The sequence below is a fragment of the Myiozetetes cayanensis genome, unplaced genomic scaffold, assembly GCF_022539395.1.
Source record: "Myiozetetes cayanensis isolate MyiCay16 unplaced genomic scaffold, myiCay2020 scf15, whole genome shotgun sequence".
Classification (NCBI taxonomy): domain Eukaryota; kingdom Metazoa; phylum Chordata; class Aves; order Passeriformes; family Tyrannidae; genus Myiozetetes; species Myiozetetes cayanensis.
In genome coordinates this window covers 16,532,675-16,558,603 of record NW_026087159.1, presented here as the reverse complement: position 1 = coordinate 16,558,603, position 25,929 = coordinate 16,532,675, and the positions used below count along the sequence as shown (strand labels likewise).

The 25,929-nt window shown below is 41.3% G+C and overlaps 1 protein-coding gene across 2 annotated transcripts; it reads right to left on the bottom strand.

Moving 5' to 3' along the window:
- Positions 1-1,262: 1,262 nt before the first annotated feature.
- On the bottom strand, positions 1,263-25,925 carry LAS1L (LAS1 like ribosome biogenesis factor). Of its 2 annotated transcripts, XM_050310967.1 has the most exons (13): positions 25,704-25,925; positions 24,938-25,063; positions 24,706-24,775; positions 24,310-24,391; positions 23,109-23,294; positions 21,067-21,113; positions 17,390-17,499; positions 12,970-13,055; positions 11,801-12,016; positions 10,495-10,630; positions 9,551-9,930; positions 6,893-7,034; positions 1,263-1,647 (listed from the first exon to the last, which is right to left on the bottom strand). In XM_050310967.1, the coding sequence occupies exons 1-13, from the start codon at positions 25,916-25,918 to the stop codon at positions 1,557-1,559; spliced, it is 1,887 nt and encodes a 628-aa protein (XP_050166924.1). In that variant the 5' UTR covers positions 25,919-25,925; the 3' UTR covers positions 1,263-1,556. The 2 variants fall into 2 exon arrangements, with proteins under 2 accessions (XP_050166924.1, XP_050166925.1); XM_050310968.1 differs by lacking the exons at positions 1,263-1,647; positions 6,893-7,034; positions 9,551-9,930; positions 10,495-10,630 and adding an exon at positions 10,637-11,411.
- Positions 25,926-25,929: the final 4 nt, after the last annotated feature.

The following is a 25,929-nucleotide window of genomic DNA, read 5'->3' as shown; positions in this document are numbered from 1 at the left end:
CTGCATGAGTCTGTCCAGATTTTCTTAGTATTTTTTTTTAGCTGATTTATTGAAAAATCCCAGTGGCAGACACACTCCAAGGGGCCCTTGGTGGGAACCTCTACCAAAGGGGAAAAAAGTTACATATGGTACAGTATTTGCCAGCACCACACATTCCTTTTTGAATTGTATGCTTGTTTGCAATACAAAATACAATAATTTAAGTAATTTCATACTCTTTGAAATGCAGTAATAAAAGAACAAATCCCCTTCACTCAGAATTTCCCTAAGTTTGAGTAACTGTGGCTAAAAGGAGAAAGGCTTACATGAAAAATCCCTCAGAAGTTTGTTTCCTTTTGCATTGGTACTGCTTGCTTTTAGAGAAGGAAATGAGCAATGTATCTTCCATTTTAAATAACTTTTGGCTGTCTGGTAACAAGCAACTGCAGTAGAACAGGAGAACAAAAATTGAGAAAAGAAAGAATAAAGAAATAATACATTATGGATATCTAGCTAAGCCTTTACTTGACAGCCCAAAGCATCCATGAATTTGCTGTTGTAAACATGCATTTCAATCCTATGCAAAGTACTGCTAAAGCTGTCCTTTCTCCCTTTCTATTGAGATGTTCCTCTTTCTGATTAGTTTTTAAGACATCAAATTATTAGACTGACTCTGAGAAAGCCTTTGTATTACCCTCTAGCAGATGCACTCTAACAAAGCCTTACTAAGGAGTCCTGCAATAAATACATATTTTAACCCCTGCGTTTTTTACAGGTAATTGCACAAGACTCCCAAGTTCTGAGAACCTGTAATACAGGTAAAGAAAACTGAATTTAGGAAAAACTATCCAGAAGCCTTTTTTCTCCATAACTTTTCAACAGGGCACTCACTCAGGTCCATTTCTGCAGTAATCATACCAGCTCTCAGCAGAGACCACAATACTGGTTATGAACCTTAGCAAAATTGTGAACAAAAATAACATCAAGCAAAACACTTCATTGAAAAAGAGACAGTAATGGCCTCAAGGTCATCACTTGAGAAAAATGGTGACAAAAACATCTGGAAGGTATTTGTGCACCAGAGTGCATTCAGCCATGCTATAGCCAGGATTGATCCCTGAAGCTGTGTGAAATCCAAGCTAGGTAAAAATTGTAGCATAATCTTATCCTGGCAAGATTACTCCTACAGGACAGTATCAGCTCAATAGTCTGGCTAATGAGGACCAGAGGACACTTTCTAGAATACCTGAATGAGAATGGAGAAACAAGAACCAGGAGGAAGGTTTGTCTTCAAAGTCAGTTGCATTTATTAACCATGAAAAAATTAAGGAACCTTGAGGGATTCCAAAGTTCTCTTAACTGTATTTCGCAAACATCAACTAGAGTTAAAGGTTCATGGTAGTAAGACAATGGTTACTATACATGGAACTTAAAACACCTTTATAAACCACTGATTTTATAGGGTAAAAATCAGTAAATCACAACAACAACAAATTATTTTCCCACCACCATTACTAGTTCTTCCATCCCACTTAACTTGTGCAATACTGAAAGTCACAGAGCTCTCTGATGCTGTCTCAGAAAAGTTGAAGGCCACTTTTTATTTTATGGAAGTCATTCTGGGTCCATAACAATCCTCCTGTCCCATGCGTTTTCAATTCTGCAGAGCTATGAAGAAGAGAAATAAAGCACATAAGAACTGAGCTGATTTAGAAGCTCACATCACCAAAGTTAATTTTGATAGCATGTTATTTCCACAACATCATTTTTCTTTTTTAGCTCTGAACATTTAGCTGCTGGAATGTCCTTAGTTTTTAATCAGTCTGTTCAAGAGAGGCAACAGTCCTAAAACACTGAAGGTACCAAGGCACAAACCAAAAGTAAGGTTACCAGCTACTGACAGTTCTGAGGGACACATGACTGGAGAAATAACCAGAGAACAACTTTCATCTGAATCTTCATCTGTCCTTTGCAGCTCATCAGGTGAAATGCTAACACAGCAAGCAGTTAACATAAGAACAGTCATCACAAATTACAAATGTTACAATGCCTATCCTGCACACCAATACTACCCATTCCTATGGTTTTAGGAAGAAGTTGTGGGAACCAGTGCATTTACAGAGACTTTCAGGAATGCAATCCCTAAAGCAACAGCATGTCAGCAACTGCACCCTCAGAAAATGCTCCTAATGGTCATTATTTGCCGAATTTGCTCCTGCTGTCAGGGAAAACCGAGCACTGGGAGCTAACAAAAAGCACATACGCTTATCACAAAACCAAAAGATCTGCCTGAGGATGACAGGTTCAAAGCTTCAGAGGTTGCCTCAGCAACACTAAACATGAACTTTGACAACACACATGCACAGCATACACCAGAAAAACCACCAATAAACACAATGTTTTGGAGCCAGGGAGGAAGGAACTGTAACCTTTTCCAAAGTATCTAAGCATCTCAGGAAATTGTTAAAAACAAAGAGCTCTGAAGACAGAAAAAAATTCCTGCAAAAAAGATTGAGATGTTGGGGATGTTTTATTTACACAGCAACTTAACTGACTATAGGAGAGGCTGCTTTTCAGAATTCCTCAGAAACTAGTAATTTCTCCTTTAAGATCGAAACACCTCTTAGATAGTCCCTGTTCAGATGAAACACTGCCAGAAGGCTGGCAGACAAAGCCAACAACAGAAACATCACAGTTCTCACTATAATGACCTGATGTCTTCCTCTTGCTGTTGGACACTATCCTGAATTCAGCCTGCTAATGGGTTAATTTTTTTCTCTGTTTTGATGCATTCTCCTCACCATTCATGACTATACAGACCTGTTGTCATTCCTAGGACAGGGACTCCCTGGACAGACACTGACATGCCCCTGAATCACAACCACCCAGGAACGCTCCAGGCTGGGGCAGAGGGGCCAGAAAGCAGCCCCATGGAAAAGGCCCTGGGCATGCTGGTGACAGAGGCTGACCACGAGCCTATGGGTGCCAGGTGGGCACAAGGCCAATGGCACCTGACCTGTATCAGGAATAGCGTGGCCAGCAGGAGCAGGGCAGTGATTGTCCCCCTGTACTCAGCACTGGTGAGACCATACCTCGAATCCTGGGTTTAGTTTTGGCCTATTTTTTCCAATAACATATCTATCTGCAAAGACGGCTAAATATAGTTTTGGCTGGATTCTGCTCTTTTTGAACTGTTTTGCTTCTCTGAGATTCGAGCTGTTCTGTTTTGGCAACAGCATGCTCGTCTTTGGGAAGATCTGATGGTAAAGCAGAGAAACTGTGTGCAAAGGGTTCCCCAAGAGGCCAGTGGGGGGGAAGGGGAAGTGTGTTGAGTGGCAAGGAAAGAACAAAAAAATTACTTCTTCAGGAGGGGAAAACATTGTGGATAGCTAGGCTGTTACTTTCAGCATAGAGGAAGCATATTCTCCAATGTTTTGAACCTCCAGAAACAGCAACAAAAGCAGAAAAGAAGTCAAACAGGAATTGAGATGAGCTATTAATTGTCTTTCAAGACTGAGTTTATCTTTAAAAACGAAGGGAAATTGTAGCTGAAACCTCTTTTTCCTGGTATACAATCAAGTTTTGCTACAGATTAATAGGAATTATTTAGTAAGAAGCACAGACCTCAAACAAGGCAGGCAGAATTCAGGAAGACGTTAAACAGCATAGACTAAACACATTATAAGATCACCAGGTATCCATTCTCATCTGTGGACCCAGTGAATAAGGGCTGCAACAAGAGATTCTGCTTCTGTCACATGACTTGGCCAAAGCCCTTTTTCCTCAAATTAATGTCAAACTTCATGCTCCAGGAAATCATTTCTGCAGTTCATTACCTTGCTTTGCATTGGAGCCAGACAGAAAGACAAAAGTCACCGCTTTTAGAAAGGGCATGTCCCACTGCCTATGCTACAGATGCTTTTTCCAAGCACCTTATGGATATTTTCGAAGAAAAACATCGTTTCACAATCTCTCATACCATACTTCAGTACTCCTTCAGAAGTATGGCAGAACAGCTCTCTGCAGACAGAGAAGTTAGAGGGCAGTAGCAAAGAGAAAGTAAATAGCAAACACTCCTTCTGGAATAGGCCATGCAAACACCTTTGATGGGAAAGCAAAAAACTCATGTAGCTACAAGACAGAGGACAAAGTTTCTACATAGAAAAATACACCAGTAGTCAAGAAAATCTGCTCCCTTCTGCCTCGGGCAAGTGATAGAATCACACAATCAATCGGGTTGGAAAAGACCTCCAAGATCATCAAGTTCAACCCTTGATCCAACTCCGCCATGGTTCCCGGACCATGGCACTGATGCCATATCCAGTCTGACCTTAAAACACCTCCCGGGATGGTGACTCCACCCCTCCCTGGGCAGCCCATTCCAATAGCTGATCGCTCTCTCTGTAAAAAATTCCTTCCTAATATCCAACCTAAACCTCCCCCGGTACAGCTTAAGACTGAGCCCTCTTGTCCTACTGCTGGTTCCTGGGAGAAGAGACTGACCCCCACCTGCCTACAACCTCCTTTCAGGGAGTTGTAGAGAGTGATGAGGTCTCCCCTGAGCCTCTTCTTCTCCAGTCAGTGCACTTTTCTGATGCCACGTATCCTTTGGGAAACGGAGAAGCTGCTATGCAAGGGAAATAAGAATAATGAACAAGGTGCTGTTATAACACTCCTGATGAAACCTGGACTGTTTCCAGGTACAGCTACAGGAATAAATCAGGTTCTGCTCCTTTCTATTTGTGGTAACAACAGGTTTTCCTCATGTTTCTTTCTGAGCTTTTTTCCTTGGTATCCTGCCAGGCTGTTATCTGAGTGTACCAAACTGTCTGCCCCTTTCCCCACACAAAGAGAAGCAGAAACATGTTGCCTTTGGCCTGGTACGTGCTTTTTCATTTTCTACATGGGTATTTTCTAATCATATGAGCTGCACGACATATTACACTGTTGAAAAAACAGCCAACTGGAAGCACCACATGTGGAGAAAAAGAAAACCACCTCCTTGGCTAAATGTAGAGGAAGCTTTTGCAATTGCTCCTGTCTGCATCTTAGGCCATGTGGAAAGTGATTGCTGGGACAGAGGGGAAAGCAAAACCTGCTAGCTTTGTTCAGAGTCTGCAACATGAAGCACTGAAATCTATGTATCTGGCTCACAGCTTTTTAGCCTGCAATCAGTATACTATCAATCAGTCCTCATCATGACTAAATCATATTTCAAAATGCAGTCCAGCACTATCTGATCAGCCAACACAAGAGATTGAGTTTGCTTTTGACAGAAAGAATCTCTCAGAGTCAGAAGAAAGTTGTTACAAAACGCTATAGAAAGTCAAAGTCTTTGACTTCCTTGTTGCTTGTGACACGCTTGCTGAAATGGTTTACTGGCAGTCCTAGAAAGAACTCTCAGTCACAGAGGTGAAAGGAGGGCATTATACTTGCTAACCCATGAGAACTCTGCAATTTAATGAAAATAAAAGACAATTAAAGACTTTTTTCTCTTGTGTTTCTTTACTAAGATCTGTAGCTCCAAATTAGTAGCTACAGCTCTGAAAAGATCACTGGGCGCTGCCAACATATGGTGGCTGAAGAGCTCCAGTTAACAGAAACTTAAGTTTTCAAGCCTGATGAGGCTGTGCTAGTAACTGCTAAATAGCAGTATTTCACTGTCCTTGCAGTGGTTTCTTTTAAAAAAGGGCAGGAGGAGTGAAGATAGCAATATTATAAGATGGCTTCCTCAAAGGATACCATGGAAATCACATTTTTGACTACCAATTATGCCACTGCATTTAAGTCTCAAGATAGTTTGAAAGACCCAAGGAGTGCAAAACAAAAGAAGGGAATGAGAACAGGAGCCATTATAAATAGTGTCTCTCAGACTTAATGACAGTAAAAGATGGAGACAAATGCAAAGAGGTAAGTTTTGAGAATGTTCTTTCATCGTCAGAAAGTGAGATTATTAGGGCTTCATGAAGTAACTTCCCATGACACTGGTGAGTTGTCACAGCAATCCAGGCAGCAGTAACTTCTGTCTGATTTTATCCATTATGCAAACACACTGTCAGGCTAATGCAGTACAAATAAGCAGGGAGAGTTTCCTGTTGCGGTGGGTGAGGGTAAGATGAGAGCTGGGTTAACCATAGGATGAATAACTGGGACTGCAGTGAACAGAGCTTACTCAGGAAGTGTACTTCAGTTTCCATTTCAAGCATACAGAAGAGAGACAGTTTGCATTCACTAATGTGAAACTCAGCATGACACCAGCCATGTACAGCCAATTCTTTCCTCAGGTATTACAACAGTAATTGCAGTCAACCATTTTCTGTGGGCAACCTTATCACCTCATCTTCATGCTTTCCCACTAATGCACCTCAAAGTGCTTCTGAAAACCACTGTGCATTTCAGAATGACTCCTCCTTCCTACACAAATTCAGCTAGTCTAGGAAAACTGACACTGGGAGCAGCTAAGTGACTTACAAGGCTTTTAGTCTTGAATGCTTTAACTGTGAGGCCACAGTCGTTTCCATAAAAATTATTCATCCCAGTGTACCACCAGGCAGATTCTCCACCAGCTCTCAGTAGCTTTTTTAAAAAATTCTGCCATTCCAGGCTAGTTACTCTAAGGGATCAGCAGACTGTGTCTTACTTTAAAAGCATCAGACAACACAAAGTTTTCAGCACAGTCTGAAGAACAAACTGTTATACTCTTACACCAGCATTGCAAAGGTCCTTCCAAACACACACATTACTTGAAAGAAGCACAGTTAGCGGGTATTAAAGACAGTAGGAGATATTAGATAGGTCAAACTATTTACTTAAACAGAAGTAAAAACAAAATCCCAGCCTTAATTGTTCCCATTGTATAGTACAAGGCACAGAGAGATAAATGCATTTCATGGTTCAGGACACCATTACTCACTTTGTATGAAGAGACTTCCACTCATCTCTCACTGGCTGATCAAGCAGCGACATCATAGAATAATTATCCAACATGAGACCATCAGGGTCATCTGTCTGACCTGGGAGTTTCCCAAGAGGAAAGTCTTTCCATTGTACTTCATCTAGGTAAAAACAGTACAAAAACAAGGAGTCTGACCTTCCCAGAGAGATTTTCAGAAACAAGATTCCCCTACCAAGTCCACCAATACTGCCCCACGCAACTCAGCCATCCAGCAAAAATGAACAATCTCAGGTATGCTGCAAAAATAAGTTTCAACTATAGTTGTAACTGATTTTATTTCTAACCTTACTGTCTCTTCCAAAGACAGTCACTGTAGTATGTAACAGCAGGGACATATCTGGAGTCATGGAATATTCACTGCAACTCACCCAAGTCACTGGGAAACAATGCCCATTAAAAGAAACCCCACAGTATTCTGGAGCAACCCTTCACATTACCTTCCTCTTTTAAGAATACTTTCGTTTGAAACATACACATTCACTTACCTATGATAATTTTAAGAAATTGCTCTGCATTATTCTGTAAATGGAAAAAGCTATTTGTACATACACAAAGAAGCATTTTGTACACATGCAAACCAGCGTCTTTGCATCCAGTAGCTCATTTCTCTGGTGAGACTAAGTATCAGCTCCGTAGCAACTCCCTGAGATGAACAGCAGCACAGCTAAAGTGCCAGTAGTGACTAAAGAAGAACTGAAGTCGCAACAATAGAAGAGTATAGGACAGCATAAGGCTGGAGAAGCCTAAATAACCAGTTAAGCAATTCTGGACAAACAGGTGGGCTGGGATGAGATAGCAAAGAAAAAGAATATGACAGTCTTGAAAATACAGCATCTATGGCTGTTTCTTCTACATGACTTCACATTTGCTAAATTTGACTTCCAGTGGGGGCTAGAAATTGTGCAATGAAAAACCACTGACCACATAACATCAGTAAACCTGTTTCTTTATACTGTGGGGCCAAAACTTCAAAGACAGTTCCCAACAGGGAAATTCCTCTTTAAATTTCATTCTCATTTCACATCTAAGAAATTAAAGATATAAATTATCATTGTCATTGTTTTCAAAATAAGATTTTTAAGCCCATGTGCTTTCTTGATACCAGAACACTAATTTTTGGAACATCTACTAGCAGCTCAGCAAAGACCAGCAGACAGAAGCTTTGAGAAGGGACTCCACACCAGAAAGCCAGCAGTAATTTCACAGACTATTTAAGACACCTGTTAACCACGTGCAACTTGGTAATTTCCTTCTTTTTGACTGAAAGTGGTTAATTTTCTATAACTGGTATCTGCTCAAAACCCCAAGCATTGCCCTAGAAGAACCAGCATATTTATTTGGCTTTTATTTTATACCATTCTTGGGCATTTAATAGAACAAAAAAAATCTTGACATGGGATAGTGCTTTCTAAGTGTTATAATTTTACAATTGAAAGAGGGGCAGAAATAGTATGTGGTAACATCCAATGCAGCTATAAGGCAAACTACCATTATAGATATTAAACAGGCTAAACCCTTTCTTTGGGAAACTACCTAGTAAACAGTTGATATGCCACACGATGTCACGGGTTGGTATATGCCTACTGGTTATAGTTTCAAATTGTTTAAGGATGGTAACTACACAGATATTACTTGTGGAATATTAAGTTTATATTTAAAAAAGTTCATATAAACAAATGAAGTTTATATAAAAACAACTTCATAAACAGAATCTTCACCAAAGTCAGGTAGTTCAGGACACAATGTGTGTTCCTTCAGTAAAAGCTGTGCTTGATCTGAACCAAAGTCACAGAAGCAGAGGACAATTTTGCTTTTGTTTTCAAAACATCCAGCTCTAACAAGCTGTTCTTGTCAGCTTAACTAAGATCTCTGGGGTTTTTTTGACTTGAGAAAATTTCCCAGTGAACTGGGTACAAGAGTTCATTATCTTCTAATGGCTGCTTTTCTTCCTTTAAGTATCATTTTGACTCCAACCCCTCTCCATCAACTTCCTCCTTCTGTGTTCAAATACCTCCATAAATCACTCATTCAAAATTCTTAAGCTACAGAAACCTCCAACCCCAATGAGAAAGTACAGCTACTGTAGCAAAGATAACAAAGCACTGGATACATTCTTAATTCCTTCTAAAAACTGGCCTTGCTCCTTTCTTTTGTTTGCCACCACGTCATAACAGCCATTTTCCTGGAGCATGGATCTTAGGTTCACAGCCAAACTGTGCTTTCAAATTCCTACAAGTCTGGCAAACGCAAGTCCAAGAAACATCCATATTTTCTTTACCATTTCCAGCTGGCACATATTCTGCCCCATCAGTTGGATACACTGAAATTTTAAACAGTTTGTAAAAAGTCTAACAAAAAAACCCAAAAAAACCAATGAGACAGTAACAACGTGCTCCTGGAAAAGACACTCACGGGGCTTTAAGAGCTTAAGAGAAATTACTCCTGCACATAAATGGAAGACTCAAAAAAACCCAAATTTTTCAGTAATTTGGCATTTAGATGATTTCAAAGCACACTTCAATTATGGCCAGGCCCAAAAGGCTGAGATGTCTTTCCATTTCAATTAACATTTACTAGTGATGAAGACTGTCCAAGTTTTGCAGAGTCACTCTTTACCTGTAGTGATCTGCCAGGCGGACCCTTGCAGTGCTGCTCTTCTCTCAGCAACAGCTGCCATGTTACCAGGATGAGCCAGTCCTTCAAAAGGATTTGTTTCAGTTACCATCTCTTCTTCCTCCTCCTCCACTTCCTCTACATCATCATCTCTCTCCAGCACATCATCTTCTTTCTCTACAGTCTGCCCTTGATTTTTAACTTGATTTTCCTGCCTGACTCTCCACTGTAAGCTCTCTATAGTGTAAATTGGATGTTCACTGCTGTCTGAAGAGAGGCCTGGACTAGACAAAGGGGCACCTCCTTCTGTGTAAATGGAAGCAAGATAGAGAAGGTTCTTCCGAGAAGTACGTGACAAGCGAGGCCTCATGATTGTGAGGATCCTAGAAAGGAAAAAGTGCAAAAGAAAAGTCTTACAAGGCTTGATAAACCTTCATCTGGAGTCTTTTCTGTTTTTAAGTGTTTGTTTCCTCCAGGACAGCTGGCTCATATAGCTCCTCTAACAGGTAAAATCTAATAATTCCCTGATCAATGGATGCTGTAATACTCTCTCTTTGAGATTAAAATTAAGGACTTTGAGATACTTCTAACTGAATTCCTGCTTTGCTGTTTTCATGTGTAAAAGTTACAAATTTACCACAGGTGGTATCACCTCTATAAGCAGTCACACCTCTACTTTTCTTCTGACCAGGTTGCTTCTTCAGTACCTCCCCAGATAACCTCTGTTTTCATTTTGAAGGTGCAATCCTTTTAAATTCTCTTCCTTCTCTTTGTGAAATCAGTGAGGAAATGAGTAGCAACAAGCACAGCTTTATATGCACATGTCACAATTCCTACTAGAGGCAAAGGAAGGAAAGGAAGCTATAACTCAGTGCATCACTAGGGAACCAAAGCTGTTACAGAGCACTGTTTCCTGTCCCTTTTCTAGGGCACAGGATCAAACTTACAGCTGAAGAAGATGTGGGGTTGCCCAGCAGGGAGCTTCCAAGCAACTGTCAGTCAGTCTTATCCACTGCAAAGGAACTTTATGGAGGAACAGCTCCTTCACGGACACCTGTTTGTTACAGTGTTGTCTTTTCTTCCCTTCAAAGAAGATAACGGAAACGACAAGGTGCTCAAAACTATGGCCTTCACCCCGCTGCATTTTTACTGAGGAACACATCCTCAAATAAGCTGGCATTTCAATCCACGTCCACAACTCAATATACTGACCAAACACATCAAGGTTATAAGAGATGTGACAGTGCACTGACAAGTAGGTTGGCTCCACAAGACCAAACTACAGCGAGGTGCAGACCTTTCCAAGATGGCCCTGTGCATGTCACCCCACACAGGAAAACCACAAAATGTGTTTGAACAGTATTATCCCAAGTAAATGCAGCATACTGCATCTGTGACCCAGCACCATTGCAGGCAGCTCTGCAATGAGTAGAGTTAACAGGTGTGAATGAGCACCACTTGGGGGTCTGGGTACATAACAGATGCATGCTCAGTGATGAGTGAAAGCACGAAGTATTAACCCACAACTACCTGAGATGCTGGCAAAATCTTTGTGCAGTCTGAGCCTGACTAGGAGAGGACAGAAGAGGCAGTAAAATTAACCAGTTGCAAACCTCAAGGATTACACTAGGCCTATATAGAAGTCCTGTTCACAGAATACCTGTGACACTGAATAATTAAGGCTTCTCATTGCCTGTCTCTGGAATGAAACAAATACAGTTTGCATATTTTAACAGCTCTAAGGAATCAGGAACTGAAAACAAAAAAACTTACTACTTTTGCGTAAGTTTAGAAGGCATAGAAGTCCTGTGATATGATCAATAAAGGACAGCAACACTATTTAGTATCTTGTAAAGGCAGGCTTCTGTTAAGGGAGGAAAGAATTGGGAACAGGGAACAGATTGCATGTAACATCTTTATTTGTTATGTGCTACTGTTATTGTCTACAAGTACTGATATCTGGAAAAAATAACCTGATCTTTCATATGAGAGATTGGCTTTTCCTATCTTGAGGAAGCTGCAGCAAAGTCATTAATAAAATTTCAATTTTTTACTAAGAAATGCATGAAATGCATAAGATGCAAGTTGAAAAGTCTAAGAAATGCAACAATAAAAGCTCTATGTTCACATGATAAAATGTACTAATTAAGTTACTACACTTTCTGTCTAAAGTTCCCACCATTCCCCGTTTTCACACTAGTACAGAGGAGACTCTTACATTTCTTTAAACACAGAAATTCCAGACACACTCACCAGCATTTACTTTGGCAATGCCAGTCAGCAACTCAGAAATCCAGCTGATCAAGAACTGATGCCTGAGTTCTGAAGAGTCAGAACATTCCTTCAGTTCCATAAACATTTTCTCTATTAGGATCTGTGTAAAACTTCGTGAAAGGAGGCCTGTCAGCAAAGGTTGCCAAAAGCAGTAAAAGGTCTGAGGAATTTTGAACTGCCATACCTCTTTATTTGCTGCAATAAGAATTAAAAAAAAAAAAAAAAAACAAAAAACAAAAAACAAAAAAAAAAACAAAAAAACACCAGAGAAGCCACAAATTAGTGTTTTGTAATATTTTGTGAAACAGGGGTGTGACACTTGCACCAAACTGACGTGGTCTGTTCTAAGATCATTGGTTCCAGTGTATTTTTGGGATCCTCACTGAACCTGAAACTATCATTTTTCTTATCTAGAGAAGTGAAATAAGCAACAAATTGATCATTAGCACAACAAAATTATTAGCACAGGAAAATCTACCTGCTTTGCTAGTCCCTTTTTGGTTTTAGCTTATTTCACACATAATTAAGTCCTATTCTGTTTAAAAATATACTGCAGAGAAGATACATTGAGCAAAGCAACATAGAATAAAAAAGCTCCTAAATATTTACTACTATAATATAGTCACTGAAATTTGAGGATCTTTCTTGGAAAGTTCTTTGGCTATGAAATAGAGAATGTATTAATTTTCACTCCCTATAGGTATCTAATTCTCTTGCAGAAAAATCCATGCAACTTCGCACATATGGGCAGCAGCTTGGAACTAAGATGCAACTGGTGAATGAGGCTCAAAAAACCCCACCCACTTTGATTTGCTTAAAATTTTCAATGTAGAAAAGAAATTAGTGGGAGTTCATGAAATCAGCAACTATTGCATAAAAGGGTAGAGATGCAGGCTTTGAAAGGTATTTTGGCTGGGCATTCAGAGCTGAAGAGCTATCCTTCCATACTAAGAGATTTATGCAAAAGCATTAGCTAAGCATGGACCTAAAGGCATCTGGAGAACAGGTCAAAAGATGTCTGAGGACCTAGATGTACGAAAAATATGCTGCAGGGAATTACACATTACAATATAATGGGTAAAAAAGAACAGACTTGGTCAGAACACTAACTGTGCACTTCTTACTTGGGTGGTGCCCAAAACACTAACCTTCATACTTGATATTTAGCACCTTCAGACAATCCATCTTTGGGATGAGAAAGCCATCACTGAGAAGAGCTTCAGCCACTGATTCCCTAGAACAATCAGGGAGACTTATTAATGACACTTACTCTTTTACAAGTCAAAATATGGCTTGCACCACTTCTGAAACAAGTTTGAGAGCCAAATACCTGGAACAATTAGGAGGGAATAGAAAATTTTGCAAGGCACTAAAATCATATGCCAGTTTTGGGTTGGATATATCCTATTCGACTTGGAGGAAATGTGCAGTTGTACAATCTGGAACAGAACCGGAACTATGAAGGAAACATTTCCATTTGAGTTACAAATATCCTGGTATTTCAAAAGCACAGGAACACTTATACTGAAATACCTATGGGGTATAATCCAACTCTGCTGCTAGCCGGCCAGCCAAGATCTGAGAACCTCTGACAGTGCTACGTCAAATCTCAGGGGGAAAGCCAACCCTCTTGACTTGCTGGTACAAATCACACCTTGTAGTGCACACAGCTGTTCAGCAGATAAGCTGCAGTAAGGTCACAACTGTTCTTCCCTGCAGCTTTTTTGGATGTCTCCTGCTCTTATAACTATCCTGCAAACTTCAGTTAGCCTGACGGCACTGAATGATCCAGGATCACTCCATCTTCTATTAGGCTGGCTTAATGAAAGTGAAGTCTGAGGTTACCAACACAGGTAGGCTACACCAACTCTTGAAAATAAGATACAGCAAAAGGGACAGAAGTAAAATTTCCACAACTACCCCAATATCCAGTATGATTCTCTCAAATTCTTCTGTTCACACTTCTATCCATGAGCTTCTACACCCATGCAAAGATTTGGAATGGTACACCCATGTCAAACACGGCATATTTTGATAATGGATGAGAAAATTTGTCTTCTGCAACAGGAGTGACTTCCAACTCTAAACATCCAGACGTGACTTAGATACAATGCTGCATTTTTATAAATACAAACAGCAGCTGAAGAGCTCAGTGTATAGAAACAACACACACATACATGCTAGACCACTTTGTCGTAAGTAGATGATGTGATGAGAGACCAGAAAGCAAGTGGTAGAATGTAATTTGTTTCTAAAAACAAAATCCAGTGCAACCCTTCTCCTCTCTGGAAACTGTTTCAGTATCATTACCATTAATCCTACATGCATGAGTGTGATGGTTTGAACTTGGCTCCCTGCCAAATGCCCAAACCCCAGTAGCAGCCTCCCTTCCTTCTTCCCCCAGAGCAAAGGAAAAAAACTATGTAAATTGCAGAACTCGAAAATCCAACTAGTTATATAAAAAAATATATATATTTGATGTATATTACAGTTAAGATGCTATGTACACAGCAAAAAGGAATCCAAACACCCCCCGAAGGGATAGGGAAAGGGGAAAAGGAACAAAAGGAGACGAAGGGACACCAAGCAGATATACGTAATCAAACTTGAGAACTAGTAAAATAACTAGTAAAACAAATCTCACCACGTCCCTTAGAAAGAAGTAGCACACACGGCCAGCACTCTGCTATCCTCCACGTGGCAGGCCAGCGGTCACTGCAGGCCTCAGCCTTAGATAAGCGAGACCAACGCAAGGACCCACTGTTCCCGTACTCCACTGGAAGAGAAGAGAGTGAAGGCCTCTCTTCCCTTCTTATTTATACTCCGATTTACGTAAAAATCGTATGGAATACTGGGAACACTGCCTCTTCCTTGGTTACAAACTGGTAACCAAGGAAGGCCTAGATTAAAACCACCACAATGAGCAATCACCACAAACTATTGAGGACATCTCCTGGTAGATGGCAACTTCAATAGAGAACCATTAAAGATCATCTGGTCATCACAAGGTCCACTTGGGCAGTTCTCAGAAGTGGCAGCAGAGGATCCTTTGACAATCGCTCATTTTCCTTCAGGTCTAAAAGAATCTTCTGCCCTCTGCACAGTCCAAATTGCAGGCTATGTTGATGAATTAAAGGCTTTATTTCATTACACAGTCATTCTAAATTAAGAAAGCACTTTCATAGGCCACTTGATATATTAGAATATAATTTGCAAGCTCATAACACAACACTAGGTGGCACATCTAGTTTCCAAACATTAGTTTTCCAAACCTAATGAAGTCACAATCTGTCAATGCATTCCACCCCAGCCTTCCTCCCTCCCTCTCATGTGGCCTATTTTCTATGAGCGAAGAACCAAAATTTTTCTCTTCAAGGAAAGCAAGAAGCTGAGTCCTTTAAACACCTTTATGCATCTTCAAAAACACATAGGAGACTGCAGGAACAATCCTGCCTTCAGTTTGGAGAAGGAAAGTACTTCAGGAAAGTCCGTCCTTCAGGAAACTAGATTCTCACAGAGAAGCACAAAGAACTGGGGAAGCCTCCATGTGATTGAGGGAATAAACAGTTACAGACCTCTGTGTTCACAAAACACAGTAAAGTACCAAACTAGCTGTATATAACCTGACACCCAGTTTCTGGGGCTTTCTAGAGCTAAGGCCACTCAAAGGAGCAACAGTGAAGAGAGAGCCTGTAAAGTAAAAGAACTAAGGCGAGAAACTCCCTGTCAAAGCTGTTCTGATGCAGAAACATGCGAAGTTTCCCAGAGCCTGGACTTGTGGAATGAGTATATAATATATAATGGCCAGTCTTCACGAGTGAAGATCCGGGGAAGGTCTTTACACCTTCCAGCCTGCGCATTGGATTTTTTAGGTGAGACACAGTGTGCGCGGAACTGAGCCCACCCTTTAATCCTAAGGTTCATCTGCCGGGGCCAAGCGAGCTTGGACGGTGGCAGCGAGGTCCTTAGGACGTAGATGGGTTGCCTTTAAGGGCTAACGAGCTCCACCTGCCCAGGAGTGGCCCTGACCGGGAATCGAACCCGGGTCTCGGCGGTGATAGCGCGGCGCCTTTACCACTAGACCACCAGGGGCTCCTGGAATGAGTACTTACTGGAAATAATACATACACACATGCTTGCGCACACATATAGACACAAACACTCCTGCCAAAATTTCTCTCTGAACAGTGAACACACAAGGTTGTTAAATGAAATTGCAAAATCTCTCTGCAGCGGCATCACTACTGAAGGGTTTGGCCCTTGCTAGTTTTGCAGGTCGTGAGCTGTGAGTCATTCTTGGTGGCTCTAAGTGAAAGATTTCCCCACATATCAGAGCAGTTATTTTAATGAAGTTGCCTGATCATCAGGACTCACTCAGGGAACCATGAAGCAGCTAACAGAAACAAAACCCACAAGACAGGAAAAAAAAACATTTTTACAGTCAGAAAACAGCTTTGTCCACCCTGTTTTCTTTGTTTCATTTGAGGCCTGTGCTTAAGGAAGCTACCAAAAAATCCTTATTCAATGTAGCACAATACAGTGAAGACCAAGTTCTTATTAAAGCATTACTGCTTTGATAACTAATGCTTAAGAAATGACAGATTATTTTAGAGATGATATATCATCAGAATTTTTTGTTCAAACAAAAGGTCTGGTGATGCTGTTTTTCTTGCCCCATCTTTGCAGTTTCTTTAGGCCACACCTGGAACTTGAGTTTTATACCCTTACCTAAGTGACTGGCTGGATTTCCAAATAAAGCTCTCAGAAAACTGACAGTGAAGGCTTGAAATGAGATGTGCCACCTAGTTCCAGGATTTTCACAGATAGATAACAAAGTTTTTAAACTGCTTTAATTTTTGAAGCAGCATCTCCTCTAGGCATTCACCTAATTGGGGTTCAATATACTTTGTGCAGCTGCATGGGACAAACAGCGAGAGCTGATGTAACAGGCAGGTGCAATAGCTTTCTTCTACCTGTACCGTCCAGTTATTTAGAGACAGCTGAAGTGATGCAGAAGCCCCATGTTTAGCAAGTTCTGCTTCTCATTACAGAATCTCCATGCCTTCATGCTTCCATGCTCAGCAACCGATGGGCAGTCCAGGTTTTTATTCTGGCACAACATCTGATAACCTCTTGAACTAATCAGCAGCTGGTAGGGCATATATATTTATATTGAAAACATCAGGAGCTACAGTTTTTATCTCTAACATGATATTTTCTCCTCCCTACAGTTACACTGATTAGAATTCCCAAAGTGGTTCAAGATCTTCATGCAAATTGGCATGGTGAAAATGAAGTCTCAACACACTGCATCCTAGAGGGTCTGTAGTCATAGAAAGATAGAAAATATAGAAAATGCCAAGTATTGTCCTGCAATTTTGAAGAATTCTAAAAGTTACTGTGAAATCGAAGTCTGTACAAAGTTGTTGGGAAAGCTTCTGAAGACACTGAATATGCTGACGTGCCTTGGGGCCAGCACAGCTAAGTCTGGGACAACATCTTGGAGACCATCTGGAACGGGGCTACAGGCACCGTATCTTTCCCCTCAGTTATTTATTAGAGATGTACCTGTTTTCCTGCATCAGGTCTTTGATCTGAGCCAAAATCCAATCCATTTCTGAAGAGGAATCAGACCACAATTCTCGAGACTTTGAAGCAGACTGCATAGTCTGCATAACCTGATTGAAGGAAAAAATCAAGCATTAATAGAAAATATGCCCCAATGGCAAACATAAAGATGTTGCTCTGAAGGGAAAATGCACATGCCATATGTACTTCATCAACACCACTCAAAACAGTTCACAAAGGCTCCTCTTCCTAGGCTTATAGCAAAAATTAATATAAGCCATGTCGTACTTGGAAAAGGCCTGAATTAAAAAGACAGGAGCATCAAGGAGTCACAGTCCTGGTTCTAAATCTTGCTCTCCCTGACTTCAGCACAAACCAGGACAGGCCCATTTTGAATCATTAACTCAGCATGTGACATGGGGATTAGGTTGACTACTCAGGACAAGGTTTTGCCAGTCACATTATACACACAGTAGGTCAAAATAAAAGCCAGATTGCACCAAGAATGAAAGAGGGAATATATAAGGTCAGTACTTGAAAGTTAGTGGTTTCTTCATTTGATACATATCTTGTCTGAGTCTGCTCAGCAAGGTAAGACCTGCCTTCTACTTATGCTCCCAAGCTACCCAAGAAGGTAGTTCTACCATCAAGACCTTCTACAAAATATTGGCATAAACCCCATTACATCACCAACAGGTATCTAGCCAATTCTTTCCTGGAAAGAAATAACTACTGAGAGAAAAGAAGAAATTATTTTTCCTGCCAAACAGGAATGAAATGTAAAATGAGACTGAAAAACCAAGGTGTTATTTACAGGACTGTGATTAGCTTTTCCCTATACGCAAAGCTACCACTAAATGCAAAAGATACTTTAGATGATAAATCAAATATAAAGGCATGACCTAAAGTGACTAAAGAACCTCTAGCCCACCCATATGAACAATCAGACAATGAAGTACACAGCCCCTGTGACAGAACAATATTTTTAGCCTATTTTACACCCTACAGAATTATACATGCTTTTAAATTTAAAAAGTAGCAAATAAAATAGCTGGAGAAGTATCTGAATCAGAGACTCTACAGTTACACTGCTATAAAGATGACTTAGGTATAAGTAATTCTCCTTCTTACGTGAAAAAGATTAGAGACACGCTATGCATTTATGCAGGGAAACCAGCAAAGATACTGTACCACTCTTTCTATGCAAATGCAAGGCGATTTTTTAAACTTTGGACTAGAAAAGCTTCAAGTAATATTTACTCGATATTTGGAACATTCAGTTGCTGTCATGGTTAAGAAATTATTTGGATGCACCAAATCATCTGAACATTAAAGGGCAAAAGAAAAAGCCCATGTCACTTTTTTCAATCCATTTCTAAGTTTCTAAGATTTTAACAGCCATAATCAGTTTTAAATTAGAGGTCTACTGTTGTACAGAACAGAGTTCCAGAGGCCAACAAAGGACCAATTTACATCTCTTAAAATTACTGAAAACAGTTATTAATACATAAAAATAGTATTTTTTTTTTATTAAAGATAAACTTCAGTTAAGCACTTGCAGGTATCAGCCATAAGGGTTAACACTCGATGTAGACAGATCTTGGCAAACCCTTTGCCCACCCTTACTCAGTGAACCTCAGAGTGGCAAAACCTGCATATTAAAAGAGGCTATATTGACAACATATGTACCTACAGAGCATTTGTTTTTCACAATTCCACAGTACTGTGCGACAGCTGACAGACTTAGAAGTGCAGCACTTGCAATCATTCGACAAGAAAGGCAGCCTTGCAGGGTGAATAGACAGGTTTTATAAGCACTGTGTGCAGCATTCAATTAAATTGAGGCATCTAACATAGAATCATAGAATCATAGAATTAACTGGGTTGGAAGAGACCTTCGAGATCATCAAGTGCAACCCTTGATCCAACCCCACTGTGATTACTAGATCATGGCACTCAGTGCCACATCCAGCCTCATCTTAAAAACCTCCAGGGACAGAGAACCCACTACCTCTCTGGGCAGGCCATTCCAATGCCTGATCCCTCTCTCTGTAAAGAACTTCTTTTTAATATCCAATCTAAACCTCCCCTGGCAGAGCTTAAGCCCGTGCCCTCTTGTCCTGCTGCTGATTGCCTGGGAGAAGAGACTGACCCCCACTTGGCTACAACATCCTCTCAGGTAGTTGTAGAGAGTGATGAGGTCACCCCTGAGCCTCCTCTTCTCCAGATTAAACAACCCCAGCTCCCTCAGCCTTTCCTCATAGGACTTGTGCTCAAGTCCCTTCACCAGCCTGGTTCCTCTTCTCCGGACCTGCTCCAGCACCTCAATGTCTTTCCCGAACTCAGGGACCCAGAACTGAACACAACACTCAAGGTGTGGCCTCACCAGTGCTGAGTACAGGGAAAGGATCACTTCCCACATCCTGCTGGCCACACTGTTCTTGATGCAGGCCAGGATGCCATTGGCCTTCTTGGCCACCTGGGCACACTGCTGGCTCATGTTCAGCCTCCTGTCGATCAGCACCCCCAGATCCCTTTCCACCTGGTTGCTCTCCATCCACTCTGTCCCCAGCCTGTAGTGCTGCAGGGGGTTGTTGTGGCTGAAGTGCAGACCCTGCACTTGGCCTTGTTGAACTTCATCCCGTTGGAATCAGCATTTTATTTGCTCAATTTGCTCAATTATCAGCCTTTATTTGCTCAATTTCAATGGGATAAGGAATTTCCCGTGAACTTTAAAACAAAGGTTTGCAATAACTTTTTAGCAATTGACTCACTCCTTTCCTCCATTCAACTGCGATCACTTTAAATTTTGAAGTTGCATTTTCCTATTCAATTTGAAGTACTTCCCTCTATTCTGTTAGTATGTTAAGAGGTCACTCACCACACATATTCAATGTGTCATCTCTACCATGCAATTCAAAACATACAAAATAAGCCAGTAACAAATACAGAAAAGGAAGGATAAACAAAGGAAAATCACATTATATAGTCCAAAACCAAGACAATGACGGAAACTGGATCTTCATTTTCAATAAAATTCCTAACACTACCTCTCATTGCTGATTTAAGTCTACACTTCACTGGAATGTTAGCACTCTTTCTCTTTAAGCCTCTAATGATATTAATCAAAATAAAAGTGAGAACAGCTCCCCAGTAACAACTGGTCATATCCAAAGACTGCTGAGAGGGTCTGTAATCCAGCTTTCACCACATCTCAAGAACTAACCCGTTAATACAAAGAAGAAGCTGAGGAAAGAAAGATTTCTGGAGCACATTATTCACAAATACGAATTGCAGCACCTCAGCCACTGGGTCACTGCAAATATATACTATGGATGATAGAAAACATGGACTAATGACTTCTGAATGACAGACCTAAATTTCCAGAGGCTAGGATGAATGAAAACAAATTGAGCACTATCCACTTGGACATGGAAGACTTGGGATCTCCAATAAGTACATATCTCCTTTATAAACCTGAACAAAGTGTTCACATTAGAAACTATCACAGCTCAAATTGCTTGTTTTCTGTAGAGAGGCTTTTCTTTGGGAAGCTATGTGTGACAACACTAGTAATGATATCTGAACAAGGAACTAACCAAGACAACACAGAAGATGTATTGCCCCCAGCAGGAAATGAGAAGTAACGAAAGTGCTGATAGTCAGAGTAAACTTACCCGAAACTGCTCATTCTTGTAAGATGTCAGAACATCTCTGACTTTTTCTAGAAATAAACATAAATATGTAGTTTAAACAGGACATCAGGTATAGAAGGGAATTTTGTCTCTAAGCAAGCTGCTTAATTTTGCTGAATATACACTCAGTGGAGGTATCAGTCAAATTACACAGAAATTCTGATTCAGACAACACACCGAAGACTCACAAAACTCCCAGACTTTTCCAGCAACATAAATTTTCTCAAGGGGGTTGAACCACAGATTCCATATTTTATCACTTATAGTGGTCAAAAACAGGCAAGTTGGATAAATCCAGACAGCTCAAAAAAAAATCCTTGAATAGATCAGTTTAGGAAGAAATTGTTCCTATATGCAGTTTATGTTCTAATGCATACTTGTATTCCTTATACTCTTGGCCCCGGCAGATGAACCTTAGGATTAAAGGGTGGGCTCAGTTCCGCGCACACTGTGTCTCACCTAAAAAATCCAATGCGCAGGCTGGAAGGTGGAAAGACCTTCCCCGGATCTTCGCTCGCGAAGACTGGCCATTATTCCTTATACTTGGATTTTGCATCTATTGCAACAGCACTATGGCTATTTACAAACCAATCACACTTTAATGAACTTTAATTTACCATCTGCATGAAATGTCTTTTATCTGTGGACCACTTTTACTATACCTGAAATAGCAACATCTTCCAAAATATTTCACCATATTATTGGTGATTGTCATTGTCGTCTGCTAAGAGGGTGTCCACCACCCAGTATCAGCCAGATAAAATTTCAAATGCATATGAATTGTAGAACCGATATACCATTCCCATTCCATTACTCTGGACATACACTTCACAGAATCTACTATATCATTCTGTGATTCTCTCTTTCATCAACTGGCGGTGGGATATTCTTTTTTTAGGGTAGTCAGGGAGAAGAAGGAACAGCTCATGCTTGGATCTCATTCAACATGAAGACAAAAGACCAGAAAAACACTCTAACAAGAAAAGTGTTAAGAGTTGCTCTGTTCCAAAGTTTAGTACCACCTTTAGGTTTGGATTGTTCTAATAAATGCTGTATTAAACTCAAAAAGCAGCTAACTTTTCTGGATCACAGCAACTCTATGTATATAGAGTCCCTAAGAGAGGAATTTAGAAAAGACTTGAAACAAATACATAGGTCCTAAAGCCTGAAAAATCATTAGTCATGTAGTGTGACCTTCTAGGGAGCAATTAGCATCACTTCAGCATTTTTGTACTCTCTGGGCCTCGGTCTGGGCTGCTGTAATGGGTTGGGCAAGTTACTCCCCATAAGTCTGCCATATTTTGTCAGAAAAAAAATATGACTAATTTGTTTTACTGTTTGAGGTACTGTTTGATACTTCATATGCCTAAAACTTGCAGAACAGACATCTAACTGAACTCTCATTTCCTCCACTTAGTCATTCAAACTAGAAATTCACTTTGAGAAAAATCCTTTATTTTGGGTTCAAAGACTTCTGGTGATGAAAAAGTAACCACTGGGAACAGTTTACCAGAGACTTCCCATTTTTCTGCATATAGTATCTCAGATTACGCCCAGGTTGAGTTACCTGTGATTTTTTTTTTAATACTATCAGCAGTCAGTGATTTTTCGGTCCACATGTAAAGTATTTTGAAAACGGCTAAATTGCTTTTATCTTGCTCTCTCTCAAGTTAGAATCTACAAAGTTTTGAGAGCTATAAAAGGACTATAACCTTCTTTGTCAGTAATGGTCTCATGACCAAAACTGTGCCTATCAAAACGCTACAACTAATTTTTACAATGCTTTCATCCCAGTATAGCAGTTGCTACTGATTATGATACTGCATATTTGATAGAAGTAAAGGATTTTATGTTACAAATTTGGTGAGCTAATACCAAACCAGTCAGTCAACCCCAAGTATCCACTGAGGTGCAGAGGAATCCTAAAACCTGAGCTGAAGCTAAATCTTTGTTTTATAATATGACACGTTTAAACTAGCACATCTAATCCTTTTATCTGCCATCGTTATAATAGGGACATCTACCATGGAATTCCTTGTGTTTCTGACAGGTCTCGTGCTGCGGGGTTTCAATCTCCCATGCCTCATTGCCCAACTCTGTGTTTGCTTCCTCCTCTTCCTCAACCTCATCCTCACTTCCTTCACACAAGTTATTGCCCAGTTGACGGCTCCAATATGTCTTTCGTAGCCAGTCCAGCACAACATCACAACCTAAAGGAGAACAGAAAATATTATCTTCTCAGTGAGGACTTATTACTGAAAAAAAATAATATAGGTGGCACATTACTAACTTGTATTATGAAAAGAAATGCTATTAACCAGTTATGAACCCAGAAAATACATAAAACTCCTTTAATGAAAATGTAAACAAGTAAAAAAAAACAAACAAAAAAAACCACAACAAAAAAACCCTGACATGAAACCAATCTCCCTCCCCCCGAAAAAGGAACCACAAAAATCTCCCACAATCCAGTATCACAGGCCTGGTAACATCCACTGTCTTTCTGGCAACAAAAAAGACTGGATGCTACTGTAGTGCCGCACCTAGTTCAAGCTACCTCAAATTTAAGCAGAAACTAAGTCCCAGCAGTGTCATTCTAATGAGAAAATGAGCCAATACTTCAGTATCACTGTGGTCAACATAGTGTCTACAACTATAACACAATATGTTTTTATGCAGAGAGCACACTAGGCATACATTAGATAGAAAGAAAATGCCTTTACTTCCATTAGAGTTTCTGTACCCAACTCAATCTAAGGACCCTGTTGAAAGTTATTTAACTGGTTCATCAGTACTTAACTCAAAATTCCCAAATGCCATGAGCTAGTCATTCATTCAGGTTTGCAGTACATACTGCTTTTCTCCCTAAATGAGATTTCTTTAAGAGTCTTAGGTTACCTCTAAATCATCAGGAAAAGCTTTTACCTACTTCCCCAAAATTAACTTCCTGTGCTGTAAAAAAGCCACGGTACCAAACTATTTTTTCCAGTATTTTTTTCAGGGGTAGGGGGAAGCCTCTGAACATCTTCCCTGTGATAGATTACAGCCTGGAGCTACCAGACACTGCTCAGCTACCCCCACAGGGCAGTGGCAAACCCTCCCTGTGTCTGACAAGCCCGCTGCATGCCCTGCAGACCCCCACACTGGAGGGAGGCATGCTCCCCTTAGGGCCTATGGCACTGGTTTTTCCACCCCTGCCAGTGCCACTCCCCCGGCAGCACTCACCCTTGCGGCATAGGGCCAACCGCGGCAGCTTCCCGTGGGTCAGCTCGTGACGCAGGTCCACCACCCAGATGGGGATATCCACCTAGAAGAATAGGCAGCAGATGTCACCCCACATTTTCACTGCATCGATGGGGACTATACGCAAGTAAATCAAGGCTTTGACCATATGTGATTCAAAAAGTTTTAATGATCATCAGCTTTTTTTAGTCTTAATCTGACTTTAAAGAACAAATATTTAGATACAGTTGCAGTTGGAAAGAACTGGCACCTATATCCATTATTTTTGTTACAAAAGAATGAGACCCCACAACTCCCTCCGCCCAGTGTTGTTAATAGACAATGCATGTGCTTTCTGTGTAGACATAAATTATCGAACAACTCTTATTAAATATTTACCTCTCTGGCCAATTGTCTCAGAGGAATGCTGGCCATCTTCTGTTTCCTTTCTGTGATCAAGTTGACAAACCTGCACGCATGTTACAGAAAATTACTATCAAAAGGTGTAGAGAAACTTGGAATCCCAAATTCCCCACATGCTGTGGTCCCAGAGACACAAAGTGAACTTAGCTGAATGAGGACATCTGCCCAGGACTTTGTCACAAAGCACACAGGCCTTCAGAGCCCTTACCTTACAAGTGCCAGCCCATAAGAGAGGATGAGCTCGTGTGACTTCAATCTGCCAGACGAATCCAGGACCTTGCAACGAATCAGTTCTGCAGTGCAATCCACTGCAAGAGGCATTTTTTGACCATACCTGGAGATAAAGAAAAAACCAGGTGAGCAGTCTCACACAAATACAGTCACCCTGCAAAAAAGGCAGCTTTCTGGCTAGTTTTTGTACTCTGTGGTACATAACAGCCTGAGAAACAGTATGTAGAGACAGCATCAAAGACTCTTTCCAGAAGGCTTCTATTTGGAACAGTGATTACATGGCTACTCCTAAGCACTTGTTAAATAAGGACTTACTGATATGCTGCGCACATACAGAAGACGCCTTATTTAGGCAGGTCTTCCGTATGGATGCGGCAGAGACAACACAGAATAAGGTTTGGGGGCCTTGTACGCTCACTGCCTCGAGAAACCAGCACGGAGGTCTTCTGCGTCCCCTGCTCTCCACGGGGTCACAGTGCGTCTGACAGGAGCTACACGGCCGGAGCCTCCGGCAACGAAGACGCCCTGCAAGATGGGGCCGCCTACCCGGCCTGCACACACTGCCGCGGCCGCGGAGCTGCTCCTGTGAGAGCTCCGCCCGGGTCCCCAGCGTCCTCCAGGCCCAGGACTGCGAGCGCCGAGCGCAGCCTGGGGCAAAAAGGTCAGAGGGGCCGCTCCGGGGACAGAGGGGGCACTTGGAACCCCGAGGTCTGCATCACGCTCCCCGCCCGCGCGGGCCCTACCGGCTCTTCCAGGCCGACACCCGATCCAGCGCGTCCTGCTGCAGCCGGCAGTCTCCGCAGTACAACCCCACCATCACCTGGTCCCACTCCGCCCGGCCCCTCCACGCCACCACCGTGCGCAGCGGCTTCAGCCGCCTGCGGCCCGGGGCCGGGGCCGAGCCCAGCCGCCCGCGGCGCCAACCCGGCCCCGAGCGGCCCGACATGCTGCCCGACATGAGGCCCGCCG